The 15,114-nt window shown below is 41.2% G+C and overlaps 1 protein-coding gene across 1 annotated transcript in view; it reads right to left on the bottom strand.

Annotated features, from left to right (window-relative positions):
* Positions 1–1,722, bottom strand: part of brinp2 (bone morphogenetic protein/retinoic acid inducible neural-specific 2) — a 128,884-nt gene extending 127,162 nt beyond the window's left edge. The window contains exon 1 of the mRNA XM_078265037.1: positions 1,285–1,722. Coding sequence (XP_078121163.1) covers positions 1,285–1,673 — 389 coding nt within the window. The 5' untranslated portion in view covers positions 1,674–1,722. The remainder of the gene's footprint in view (positions 1–1,284) is intronic.
* Between the last annotated feature and the right edge of the window lie 13,392 nt (positions 1,723–15,114).

The following is a 15,114-nucleotide window of genomic DNA, read 5'->3' as shown; positions in this document are numbered from 1 at the left end:
TTTTAACAAAAAGATGATGTTCCAAAGTGGGTCCATGGAGTTTAAAGGTCCCATAATGTAAAAAGTGAGATTTCAATTATTATTATTTTTTTTTTATAAAAAAAAGTGTGAATATAGTGTCTCTTTTTTTTGTTTTTTTGTTTACAGCGTCTCCTACAGCGGCCAGCGGGGTGTCAGAGGCAGAGGGACAACAGCGTTTGCTAACGTTAGCTTCTTGTCTCATCTGGGGTCTGATAAAGTCATCAAAGTCAGTGTGCCCAACGCTATTTTCCAATAAACTGTAGCTGTCATATTTCACGGGACCCGCATGAGTGCGGTTTTCATGTTCCAGTTTTTCAGCCTCAGAGGGGAGAGAGAGAGAGCGGCTGACTGTTCGAGCCGTGCATAATTACGACTTTATGACATTTCATAAACGGCTGATTGAGCGGCAGTGCACCGCTGCTAAATGCACACAGCGAAAACCCTGCATGTGCACGTGTGATGTTGCGCGATGTAAATCATGCGGCACCCGAGTGCATTTGACCGGCATAAAATCGGCATATGTCAGTTTGACCGGCAGGTCGCCGGTCATGGCCGATGACGTGAAAATCGGCCAATTCCGGTCACCAGCCGGTCAATCAGTGCATCTCTAATATATATATATATATATATATTTATAGGTAGAAAGTGCTGATGCAATGACGGTGCAAAGCCCTTGAGAGTGCAGATGCGGGAGACCCAAAAATCACTGACCAATCTGAGCAGACTGGGCTGTTTCGGGAAAGGGGCTTAAAGAGACAGGCATGAACGAAGCATTTCAGAAAAATAATGGTGTTTTTTTTTTGTTTTTGTTTTTTTACATTAAAGCATGTAAACATGTTCTAGTGAAAATAAGCGTGCAGGGTCTAACAAATTGGTATTAATTAAAATTATGAAATAGGATCCAGTGTTTTTGGAGCTTGACCTATACCCTTGACTAGAAGTCAGGATATGTCAGTCTCTGCTGCTGTGATTATTACCATTCCTGTTTTTATCTGTCTCTTGTGGGTCCCCCAAATAGAGAAATAAATAACAGGAGTATCCCTGAAGTTGTAAGCCAAAAAGGTTGAGAAGCGCTACTTAAAAGGATGGGCAGGTAGCCTTAGATATGAGTGAGAGCACACCTTTTTCCTCCCACCTGTTGATATTTTAAATCCTGCTACACAGTCTCTTTCTGTCTTCTTCTCTACACACTCACACACACACACACACACACACACACACACACACACACACACACACACACACACACACACACACACACACCTATAAATCTTGTATCTGGTAGAAAATCCCTGCTGGAACCTCTCTCTGAACTCTGTGTACTCTGGACATCTGTGGAAAGGTCCTTTCTCTGACAGCAGCCAGTCCAGCTGTCCCCCGCTCTGCCTCGTGTTGAAGCCCCACGCCGAAGAGCTGGACGGGGATGAGGAGGAGGACGAGGAAGATGAGGAGGACGAGGAGGACGACAGGGAACTGTGGAGCACCTTCCCGCCGTGTACCCCGCCACCTACTTGTTCAGCTCGGGTGGGCAACGGCAGCCATAGCAACACCCACGGCAACCATAGGAGCATCAAGGAGGACACCGACCATCTAGCAAGGCAGGCGGAGCCACGGGAGCGCCTCTCTTTTCTCATTGGCCAAGGAGTCGCCATGGTCCAGGTGGTGATGTACTAGGGCACCTAGGACCGGCATTTCTTCTGACAGTCACCTACCACTGGCCTGCAACGACAAGACAGAAACACTTGGCTTTAATTTCATGGTGATACATTTTTTTTAAATTCAGTTTTGACTGATGGACGTTTCTGTCCACATATTGTGATTAGAGTCCAAAATTATGAAAGCAGCAAAATGTCCCTCTAAGTGGTATTTATAAAGTTAAAATCAATCATAGCAGAATGGTTATTTCCATGTCTGCTCTGAATGTGCACATCATATTCTCCCTGCATGTTGGACACACACATAATTATTGTTATTAAACCTTGAGTATTAACAAAATACACAAAGGCATTGCTTTCATTCCTCTAAAGAAGTTACATTTTACTGATGAGGGCACTGCCTCTTGTTAAAGTGTAATCTTAGCTTACATATCGTGTCTAGTGTCACATATTCTCCACTCCAAATATGTCATTTCGTTGAGTCATTGTTGGTTCAAATGCTGAAAAAGAAGGTGTACATTCCCTTGGTTCATCTGATCAACATTTATACGTGAACTTGTGATGTTTGAGAAATGATTGTTCACTTGTGTTTAGTCTTTCTGCTCAGGTTTTCTGCACCGGGACTTTAATTCTCTGACCTGACTGGCCCTTTAAGAATAAGGACTGTACTTCCCCTTTAAATGTCTTTATGGGTAATTGTGTGATGTGCGATGTGTGATGAAATGTGTTAATTCCAAAGAAGGTAATGTTTACTTGTGCATCAACTTCACTATTACTATGTATGTTTTGATCTTGCCTTTTGAGAGGGTACATTTGATTAATAATAGTTTTTGTACCGTACAAGTACAAGTACAACGAAGTACCATTGAGCTCCAAATGAAGGCAGATTGATGCCACCTGGGTTAAAGTGGTACTAATTCCAGAGGTCCTCCCTGATTGGCCACAGACAGCAGGTGACATGATCTAAATGATTTTGGAAGACAGCACACTAGTTGGTCTGCTGGGGCACGTTCAATCTGCACCGTTTTGCTACCGGTTCCTGGTTGAACGACACGTTTTCTCAGAATGGTGTGAAATGGTGAAAAGCTTTTGAGCTATGTCTCCTCTCGTTTGGTGGGTGTCTCTCATTTATTGGCTGTGTCACAGGTGATATCTAATCAGCATAGACGTGTCTGTTATCTCATGGTAATAAAAAGGCAGAGTGCTTGCACATACAACAGGGTGTTCAACACACTCCTGTTTTTAGTTAAAAAAAATAGTGTTTCTATTTTTTGTCGGGGCTGAACGTGGCCCTGTTTTTTTTTGTTTTTTTTTAATCCAGTAAAATGGAAAAAAGCCAGTGTTTTGTGTACTTTGAAGGTTTTTTCTTACGAATTGTCTGCAGATGACTGCTGATAACTGATAAACCCAATTACATTTTCTTAAATTTTTTTGTGGCTGGTCTGAACACATTTTTTTTAATCTGGAAAATCAACGCCTGGTCCATTCTTTTCATCCACTAGACCAACCACCCTATCCTCATATACAACAATTACCTTACATTTTGTGTTCACTTAGCCACATACGTATACTGTATGTATGTATCTCTGTTCACAAATCAGGCTACATGCAAATCAGGGTCAGCACTACTTTAGTCCAGACCCTAGCAGGTTAATCCCATCATCAAAATATGACATTCAGTGGATTTTTGTGTTGTAATTTACCTTTATACTGCACTCACTGCCCAATCTACTTCATTTTCATGTGATCTCTACATTTCCCGCAATGCCTTTACACAACCTCCAGACAATGATCATGACCTAAATCCACTTAGATGTGACTATACATGACAGGAGTGAAGGTAACTTAGTGTTTAAATTCCTACTTTCAATAACAATTAAAGCATCAAGAAAAAGCACATGAACAACGGTTTCCTTGTCGCTACAGACCACTGCTGTGAGCAGCGGCGAAACTTCTGTATATGCAGGTAATGCAGCTGCATTAGGGCCTGCAACAAGTAGGGGCCCGCACGCACGGCCCCCCTATAATTTATTCTAAATACCTCACCCAGTGAATCTGCAGTGTGTACACCAGAACTGATCTGTAACGGTAAGCGGTTAGTATTTATGTAGTCTCGCTGTACCAGACCCTCCTCCAAAGCACGCTGAAGGAGGGTCTGGTTAGTCCACACAGCATTCGGGGATGGGAGAGAAACGTGCTCTGGTTTCATGGTCTTTAAACCAATCACAATCGTCTTGGGCAATGCTAAGCTCCGCACGGAGCCACAGTGCCGCTGCAAAATAGCCTCGAGAAGGAACTTGTTTTGGTGGAACGTGTAGATTCAAAAGTTGTTTTAGTCGTTCAACAGAAAACTCAGATTGGACAGATAGTCTAGCTAGCTGTCTGGATTTACCCTGCAGAGATCTGAGGAGCAGGTAACCATAGTCCTATTCATTTTTCTTATTTCCGGCAGCATCGGAGCAATCTTGGAAGTTGAACATCGTGGATATAGACTATGTAACATGTAATACTTAACCTATATACAAACATATAGTTTACTGACTGATACCTGTGTTAACAGAACAGTGTTAGCAGCACACACACCAAACATCGGCACAAATCACACTAGCTCCAGTGTGAATTCTCAGCGTCTAACACCAAACTTCCAACTCTTGTATTTAGTCGGTGCAGACAAACACATGCTGTATTAACACTTTCTTTAAGGTGACACTTTGACAAGACTTTACTTCAGAGTACAGGCTTGCTCCCGCATTTCACTGTTAATGACTAGCAGGATGCTGAGTCTTCAGGGACAAATCAGCATTTCAGACGGATATGTAAAGTAGCAGAGAGGATGCTTTAAGTGGATTGGGATCCTAAGTATTCCCTATTTATCTTACAAACAAATTAGAGAATTAATTTCAGGTGGATAAATGCAGGCTCAGACATGAAAAAACAATCAGGGCACTGCATTTTTAATTTTTGCTTGCTGCAGCGAGAGATTACTGCAGTTTGAAAAGGCAATTAGCAAAGTCATCTGTCAAATGAATGTATTTATGCAACTAAAAGCAGGATGAGAACTTGACGAATGGGATGGTAAGCTGATGTTGTTCCATGTACTGTATGTCCCAGAGGTAAAGCTAGTGCAAATTAAAAACGTGCCACCTGGTGGATATCTAATTGCTGTTTGTTCTGTCCTGGGAGGAGCCAAAATTACATACTATGGAATAAGACAGCCTCACATTCCAGGCCTATACGTGCCTCGTTAGTAGCTAAGTACGTAAGTAAGTAGTATACCACCATAGTTATACCACCCCCATATTAGAAACCCCAACCATTAAACCAGTTTAAACCCACTTTGCAAATGAACTTAAACATAAAATTGGAAATCTCATTGTTTTTTTTTTTAGGTTTGTCTTCCCTCCTATCATAAATATACAGTATACATGTATGTGATGCAGCTCATACATGTTGGAAGTGATACTGATTCAGACAAGAACTCCTGCAATGTTTTCCACTCCGAGGAGCTGTGAGATTTGCCTTTCAAATGATGTTCTGTAACTTCTTAAAAACGCCACATTGCGCAGAAATAAGTGATCCCCATAACCGCCAGGCCTCCTTCTCCTCTGAGGCCACCCCCTCCCCCCGCTAATTATAAAATGCATAAAACATGGCGCGAATGCCGGCGAGACAATAGGGGGAAATTGTGAATTTTTAGCCCTGACATTTAATGGTCGCCCTGCATTATTCACACACCCTTTGCGTATTTACTCTTCTCTACCTCTTAACATGGGGGAGCACGAGGTAAGGTAAAAAGGCACAAACATGTTGAATCCATATTGGATAGGGGGGCAAGAGGGGCGTGAGGGCGTCCAGGTGGAATGGAAAAATCAAAGGCGTTTCGCCCTTAAATAACATCTCAGAGAGCAGGAGCTTTATTGGATTTTTTTTCCGTCGCCTTCCCTGGGCTTAGCGAGCAAGAAGTAAGGCTGTTGTACTGTGTTTGCACAAAAAGAGAGAAGGGGGGAAATGAGAAACAGGAGGAAAGCTTGGAGTAGTGACAGAAAGACAAAGGGGAGAACACAGATTTACAGCATGTAAAGCAGGAAAACGGCTCTTGAAAGAATGCAGTCTTTCCCACCAGAACATGCTCCTTAAACTACCCACCTGGCCGCTGAGTGGTCGAGCCAAAGGCGAAAGCTGTTGGCCTCCTGACTCGTTTAAGTAATTCCCGCTCCAGTTAAATAAAAAGAAATTCATGTGGAGATACCGGTGTCCTCGCTTTACTCTTTTTTCGAGTCAAACAAAATGATAACCTCCATTTTTCTGTGCAGCAGAGAACATGAACCTAGAACAGAATTCATCAGCTCACTATCTGAGTAGAGCAATCACAGCAGCTGGGAATCCTTATTAGATCTGACACACATATGTGTTTAACGTCCGTTTGTAGCTTCGGATATGTGTATTCGTGCACATTCGGTGTGTGTGCGTGCATATGCTGCCGAGCATCTGGCCGGGCCCCTGGCAAACATTAGACCAGGGGGAGGTCCATCAGCATTAGAGGCTAGCTGTATTCCTCAACCCCAGCAGCTCACTACTCACCTATCAGTGTTTATTTGAGTCAGCAGCAGTAGCCGGACCAGCTGCACACCTGCTCTGAGTACGCCTCTGTAATTCAGGATCACCGCACACGGAGGACGGAGGGAGTGGGGGGAGGGGGTAGGAGGGAGCAAAAGGAAAACAGAGAGTGATAGAGAGAAGGAGCAAGAGCTGGACGAACGCTAGCAGAGGAGGATTGATGTTAACGGAACGGGATGACAGTCAAAGAGAGACAAACATGAGAGCGACAGAAGGAGAGACAGATGAATCCAGAGGCAGAGACAAAAGAGACAGAGAGGAGCTCACGTCTACATTTTAATGTGGGCTCCATTCGGGGCGTGCAGAGCAAACGCTGGCTGGAGGGTACAAAGTAGATGCCAGATTTCTCTGCTTTGGTTGAAGGTTTGATTTGGTGAAAAGTACAACAGAATTTACAAGACCCGTAGCTCGTCAGCCGCTTTGTTTTCCTATTAACATTCAGTTGTCTTATGTATCTAATTTTAGATCTTTTATTTACTTTATACATCATTGCCTTAAGAGAGCCAATCTCTTTAGAGAATGGGACAACATCACAAACCGGAGATGCACATATGATGCAGCTCATGTGTACATCTCCACTCGTAGTGGTAAAAAAACTCTACACGGCACCTTTAATCTAGGCGGTCTCTGGTCTGGAATACAAAAATGCTATTACATACCAGGAAAACTGTTCTTAATGTGATTACCTCATGCTAAACTACCAGGTACAACCAAAAAGTCCAACCAATAAAATCATTACACATTTTAAAGCAATCTGAACTTTCTGTCCATCCTACAACACCAAACCGCATTCCTCTCAATACTGTAACTAATACACTTGTCGATTATTGAATTGACAGAAAATGTATCTACAGCTATTTTGTTAATTGATTCATTGTTTCAGCAAAAATAACAGTCAACTGAATATCTTTGGACTGTTGGTCGGAAAAAACAAGAAAATGAAAGGCACTACCATGGGCTCAAAGGAATGGTAAATTTACTTTTATTTTAAACATGTTATAGATTGCAACAATATAGATAGAAAAATGTAATCTAATTAATTACATACTCTGATTAATTAATCAAAATTAATCGCATACATAATTAACGGTGCCTGAACCGATACTTTTTAAGAAAGTAAAAAAAGAAAAGAAAAAAAAGGGTACTAAACAACAGTTGGTGGCATTAAAGAACGGCTTGTTTATTGCTAAGGCCATATGGTCAAAATTAAATGATTTAATAATAATGTATAACAATAACTAATTTCAGTAGTACATTGCTGTTGAACCATCAGATGGGAAAAGGACATTTACAATAACTTCAAATGCACCACGAGGCTGTAGTTTACCAGTTTCAGTTTTTAGATTAATGAATCGAAATGAACGCGTTATTTTGACAGCCCTAATTGAAACGAATATTTTTGCAGACTAATTATTTTAAGTTGCAGCCGTACTATTGATCTCTTATATTTTACTGTACCGCCTGAGCAACATGTCCATCATGAATTGCGTCATTATAAGTGACCAAAAAAATCAGGGGAAAAAAATTAATTATCTCCATCCATGATAGAAAGGCCTGAATGGCGGCATTCATCCTGCCAGCAACCCAGAAGGGAGGTTGGCTGATGCATGTTAACCTGTTAAGCTAGACCAGATAGACCTGTGTGTCGGTGCCCACATGTGTCTTTTTCAATAGGTATGGCTATTTCTTTGGCTCTTAATGTCTGACTGCTTTGCCACATCTCAGCCCTGAGCTGCACTGTACAGTATTTCCAGCTTTCACGTATAGCAATGTAATCCTCTTTGCAGAAAGTGATATTTGCCAAGCGCTTCTGCCAAGCTTGTTTAAGAAAATTGCCAATATGACTTTCAACAAGTCATTCGCTGAATAAATACATTAATACTTATGGTCTGATATGTTTGTTCAAACAAGTCTCATAAATTGAAGTATTGAAACCAGTAACATTACCTGTCAGTGTGAGGAGATGACTTGACTGTAAATTTGACAAGTTTGTCCTACTCACTGAAGGCAAACAGAGACACACTTGGCCTGATGGGACGGCACTCAGCGTCTCTTTACACACCCCTGGATCAAATTACTTGAACTAATCTCCGCCTGTAATTCCAGCGTGGGTTTTTTATTGGGGCTGGCGAAGACTTTTCAAAGTGGCTTGTTTACAAATCCGAAAAAGGAGAAAAACTCCATGATTAAAGCAGGGAAAGGTTGATCGTCATGCTCACGCTAACTCCTGCATGTAGCTGTCAATATTTTATGAGGCCTTCTTAAAACCTGCAGAGACGATTAGGAAGCCACTGAGCTTGCCTTGAAAAAAGTGTTAACAATTTTTAAGGACAAAGTAAGTGTATTGCAATTAAAGTGTGACTGGATTAATCAGCTTAGGACAATAGAAAGGGGCACAAAAGGGCATCTGATAAACAAAAGAAACGTGAGTGGATTTTTCTCAGACTTGCAGTATATAGGCTGAATCAGGCCTATTTATTCTATATTTGTATATTATTCTTAATATTTTATTTATATTATTGTTGCTCTCTGCTGTTGTTACAATTTTTATATATCTGATTGTATATATGTTTGGCACATTTAGTTATATATATATATATATATATATATATATATATATATATATATATTATATATATATATATATACAACATAAGTGAAAGAGAAAATTACATTTCTCAATTGCACAAATCTTTCATTAGAACATTTGAAAAACACACTTAAGCGAATCCAGTTATTTAACTATTGCAATTACAACGGGAAACACACTTTTTAAGTTGCATAATCTCCACCTCCAACATTTTCAAAAGACAATGAACACAATTCTGCACAAAATATGACATTGCGTATAAGTTATCAGAACTTATTCTGATTCTCAAAATTCTGCAATTTTGTGTTTTTTTGTTGTTGTTTTTCTTTGGGGGGGGGCGCACGAAGGGTGTAATTCAATGTAGAACCGCCCCTGCTTCCCATATGTGGTTGGGAAGTGGAAATTATATGATGTGCTGGCTGGCTCTCTGTGTGTGTGTGTGTGTGTGTGTGTGTGTGTGTGTGTGTGTGTGTGTGTGTGTGTGTGTGTGTGCCTGTCTCTGTGCAGCACATGTTACACCCATGAGTGTTACTGTCTTATTAGTTTGTTCCCTGGTCAATCTCCAGCTAGACATACAAACGGCCATATGGTCAATTAAGGCCCATCAATACCTCTGTTAACATCTTTACCAGCTGATAATTAAGAAAACCACAGCCTGTCAGCAGCTTGCTCTGCTGAAAGTCATATTATCCCATCAGAATATGCTGTTTTTTCTAAGACCTTGTTTGACTTGAGTGTTATAACACATAATGAGTATGTTTGTGCATCATAAGCACATTACAATTATGTCATTACAGTCCCAACAGTATGGGCACTGTTTTGCCTTTTTGGTTTTAGTGTCAACTTGTTCTCAAGCCCATTTGGTCTTGACTCGAACCCAGAGCTGCTTGGACTAGTCTCAGACTGACCTTAAGCTACTACTGCGTAAAAAGAAGTATAAAAAATTGCATTGTAACCAAGCTTAAAAGGTCCCATATTATGCTCATTTTCAGGTTCATACTTGTATTCTGGGTTACTAGAAACATGTTTACATACTTTAATGTTCTGAAAACATTATGTTTCTGATATTGTTTATATTATTCACCCTTTCCCCTCCTTTCATTGCAGCCGGGCAATAACAGTAACAGCACTTTCTACCATTACACTGTATATGTGTATATGTGATGTACGGCTTATTTAAAGGCACAGTTTCTGAACATGGGCTGTGTGCATTTCTCTGTGGATGATACTTTCACATTATTTATATAGCACCTTGAATGAAAAAATAAATGGAAATCTCACTTTTTACAACATGGGACCCTTTAAAACAACGCTATTTTCTTATTTCGAAAAAGTGGACTCTTTGTAAGTACTGCATATGGTTTTCATTGGACAGAGACAAAGATATACTACCACGACACATCACTACTATTCTTACACTGACACATGTTAACACATTCCAAAAGGACATTAGTGTCACTTTTGTATTATTTATTATATAAATATTAGTTAATTTAAATTAATCGACTAAAACAGTATTAGTATAAATAGTTTAGAATAGAGCAATACATATTTTCTTAATAGACAGCTGAGCCAGAAGGATCTAAAGGTCAATTTTTGTTCCTACCCTCACCTATGGTCATGAAGGTTGGGTCATAACCGAAAGAATGAGATCCCGGGTACAAATGGAGGAAATTTCCTCAGGAGGGTGGCTGGCGTCTCCCTTAGAGATAGGGTGAGAAGCTCAGTCATCCGTGAGGAACTCGGAGTAGAGCTGCTGCTCCTTTGGGGAAATGGTGAAACAAGGTGGTTTGGGCATCTGGTAAGGATGCCCCCTGGACGCCTCACTAGGGAGGTGTTCCAGGCACGTCCAGCTGGGAGAAGGCCTCGGGGAAGACCCAGGACTAGGTGGAAAGATTACATATCCACCCTGGCCTGGGAACACCTCGGGATCTCCCAGTCAGAGCTGGTTAATGTGGTTGGGGAAAGGGAAGTTTGGGGTCACCTGCTGGATTACCTGCCTAAACCTGGTATGAAGAATCAGAGAAACAATCTGATACCAATCAGTTATGTCATGGATAAATTGGCCTCTAAATGTATGGATGACAGCATAGGGTTTGTGTAAAGTACTTTAAGTTTATTCAGGAGGCATAATGCATATTAAATTACTGAGCCTGGTTATCAGCTTTGTTAGAACAGCATTTTCATACATATTTAGTGTTGTTTTAAATGTCAGGAAGGGACCGGGTTGTATTACCAAGGTGTCATTACAGCACAACAGCTATTCGGCTAATTTGTAATACTTCTAATGCATAAATTCTTGGAAATCCATATTTTTTATTCTGACATACCAATTTGTAATTACTACAATATGTGCTTATCCTTCACTCCTCTAAAATTCCCAGATGTTTGTGTGTACAAAGATGGACGATGTGTCTCCACTTCCTCCCACTGTACAAAAATGAAGCCAAAATATCCAGGATACGGGCGCTGCCAACTTGCACTGGTGATGTCATTTGGAGCCAGAGTCTTAGCAGTGTTCGGGTTGTGGAGCCACGGTATAGGTCCCGCCTATACACCTGCCAGACTCAATTGCGAGTCAATCACTGCTGTCAAAGGAACTATCAAATAATTAAAAACAACAACAAACTTATCAGAAAAATGAATTAGTACTTTTAAGTACATTTAGTATGTAAAATTTTTGGTGGGGTGGGGTTAATGACCTATACTGCAGCCAGCCACCAGGGGGTGATGGTGGTGTTTTGGCTTTACTTTTGTGGAGAGGTCAAGTCGTTCATCTTTATATACGGTCTATGGATTGAGACCAAATGTAGAGATTTAAAAGATTTATACGCTTATTTCAATGCAACGAATTTGCAGGACTGTAACAATATAAACATCTGGAATTGCAGTGTAGAAAGGAAACCCTGGTGATGTAAAGACCATCTGATGAAACTCAAACAAACAATGAAACCATTAAAAGGTGTCTTACTCATCCGTGGAATGCATTCACTGATGCATTTATACTTGATTGAATGCATACGAAGTATTACAAATTAGCCTAATAGCTGTTATGATGTAATGACACCTTGGTAATACAACCCTGTCCCTTCCTGACGTTTAAAACAAAACTACATATGTATGAAAATGCTGTTCTAACAAAGCTGATAACCAGGCTCAGTAATCTAATATGCATTATTTTAAAAAAGAAATTGGTAAGTGTTTTCACTCGATAAGACTCTTCTACATAAAGCCCCACATGTGTATTAGACTACCGTACCTTCCATCTTTCTATCTCTATGATTCCTTCTTTATTCCCTCACTCCTCCTTCCATTAAAGGGGTGATAGAATGCAAAAACGATTTTACCTTGTAGTAACTATGTACCATAGTTGAATAACGACAGTTTGGTGGGTAAATAGGACATACATAGAAGCTCAAAATCCCATTGATACCCCTTTACTATGCAAATCTCACATTTTGAAACTGCCACTGAAAACGGGCGAATCTGAACAAAGCTAAAAGTTGACGTAAGCTTCTCAACGCCTAGTCTTTGTCATGCCCCAACATTTGCATAGGCTACACCACTGACCTGAGGTCAGCTTAGTCTTCTGAATCTGGCTAGGTCATGCAGAGTTCCAGAGGTCCGCTATTTAATTACTAAATTCACTTCTGAGACTTTTTTATGCGATAATTCAACTATGTAGAGGTCAAATATGGGCCGTTTTATGAAAATTGATGGCTAATTGCAAATTTTGTCCGACTGTGTGTCGCAGTTCAGCAGGAGCTCAGCAGGCTACGTGACAGCGGCCGGTGCTGCCTCGCCGCCTGGCGTGTCCTACTTCATAGACTCCGGCTCGCTGTGAGCTTGCTGGATCTCCGTCACGAAGGGAAGCCCGCAGCGCTCCATACCCGCGCAAAGTCACCATTTCCAAAATGCAGAGGCCCTGATGGAGCTCCAGGGCCTGCAGCTAGCTGCAATCTTTACCCATAGGATTGAAGGGACAGTAGCAGCTAACAAAATCCCTAATGTTCACAAAAATGCATTAAATTGAAATCGGACACCCTTGTTAGCTTTATAAGACCTTGGGGTATATGTTATATCAACCCAGTCTCACGGCAGTTCGTGTAAATGTCACGTTATTTTTAATCTATTGATACGTGTTCACGGGGACGCACAACAATAACGGGACGGGGCGCCTCACACGCCAGGAGATGGCCGCGGGGGACAACCGCTGGGGATGCGCGACAATAACGGGACGGGGCGCCTCACATGCCGGGAGACGGCCGCTGGGGACGGCCGCTGGGGACGGCCGCTGGGGACGCGCGACAATAACGGGACGGGGCGCCTCACACGCCGGGAGACACGGCCAAACACAGGTCTTGACGTGAATGCTATGTTGCTACATGATGTTGCTTTAGCTTGTTTAACTGCCCTCACATATGCATAACGCAGCTTTAAAAAGTATCATGTTTGGCATATTTAATGTATTTCCATCCAAATCATCCAAAAAAGAGCTTGTCAGCATGTTGCTGTTGTTTTAATGCCTCATTTAAACTATTTATGTAAGCTAGCAAGGTGTATCAGCTACCTTGAAGTTGACTGAATGAGGTATCCTCAGAACGCTAACTGCCGGGAAAAATTATATTTCTAAACTTCAGTCCCAGTACACACTCACAGAAGAGAATTTCAAATGTCATGACATACATAGCAGTATCATAGCTGCTAATCACTGATGCTATCCACACAACAGACAGTGAGCTCACAAACAATGTTAACAAGCTTATAGCAGAACCGTCCACAGCTGAGTCAAATCTTCACATACTCACTACCTCAAGTTGACGCATGATGGAGCAAGTACTGGGCCCCTTGGGGGGCCATCAGATACTTACCAGTCTGACCACGTAGGCTAAAAGGGCAGCCGTGCAATTAGTACTGGTCCAAATGTATAGCTGTAATGATTATTCCCACTATTACACAGACAAAAGGAGGTTTGACCGAAGACACTAACTAACCACAATGTCATTGTGATATTGGCTGGAGAAGCAGATTTCTAACATATTCAGTTCTGCAAATAGAAACCACATTGTCAAACAAACACATCCATTAATGAGCTTATGGTAGCTTTTGTGGACACAGCTGTTTGAGCAAGTGGATATACAGATTATAGTTGTACTGAGGTGCTCCAAAGAGGGAATATGAATGAATACCTTTTAACTAGGCAGTATGAAATAAGGATGAAATTGGAGTCAAGGGGTTAGCTTTTCATCCATAGATGAATTTGCTAATTGATTTGTGTGCTATTATTTGCAGTTGAAGTTGATTGATTAATATAGATACCCTTGCGTTGTTTAAAAGCCTCAGTGATGATGTCACTCTAATAGTATTTGAACTGCCTCGGATACTGCAATCCATGACAAGCAGCAGTGGCTGCAGAGTTGACCTGCAGCGTCCATTAATCAGCCGTGTTGTCACTTCTGCCATCTGCCAATACTGCTAATTTAACAATAACAACTATTAATGAGTAGAATTAGCCATAGCCGAGTGCCCAACACATATTAAAGGAAATACATCAACAAACAAACAGCTGGTCATTAACCGCTGGACAGGGTCACTTACAGCCATCAAAAGCTTCCTAATAGTCTGACATACATAGACAAGACAAACCCACAATCAGAGGGCCGTCTGCTGGATATATTGCTACTTAAACAAATCCACGTCTCATGCTTGGTTACACACATACAGTCATTCTCGTCTATGAAAGTAGAATACAGTTCCTCTGGGAGTCGCTTACCCAATAAATGATGATACTCGCATGCCATCGCTGTGCTTTTAATTTCAGGCCAGCCACAACAAAATGCTGCCAAAGCACTGTTCATCAACAAATCCATTAAGCTATTAATGCAGTCAGTACTGTTCCAGTGTTACAATTAATGGGACTGTTAGAATAGTTAGCACTACTGACTGGGTATCTTGGTTCATGTCAAAGGAATACTTTAAAGTAACAGTTGGCTTTTAATTGAGCTGTCTTAAAGGGATACTTCACCGATTGAGCATTAAGCTTTGTATCAGCAGAAACAAGGTAGTATTTTTTGAATGACCGTGCTTCCCTCCCTCATGTCCCCCTGAAAGGAGAGATCTCTGTATTGTGGGTCTGGAAAAAGTTATACCGATGATGCAAAAATCGTTGTTTTACGTCATTGTAAAATCATAACTTTTCCAGAGGCAATGGACTACAGCCAGTACTTCCGC

The sequence above is a fragment of the Sander vitreus genome, chromosome 12, assembly GCF_031162955.1.
Source record: "Sander vitreus isolate 19-12246 chromosome 12, sanVit1, whole genome shotgun sequence".
Taxonomy (NCBI): domain Eukaryota; kingdom Metazoa; phylum Chordata; class Actinopteri; order Perciformes; family Percidae; genus Sander; species Sander vitreus.
Note: the sequence above shows the minus strand (reverse complement) of the source record. Positions and strands in the feature narration are given on the sequence as shown.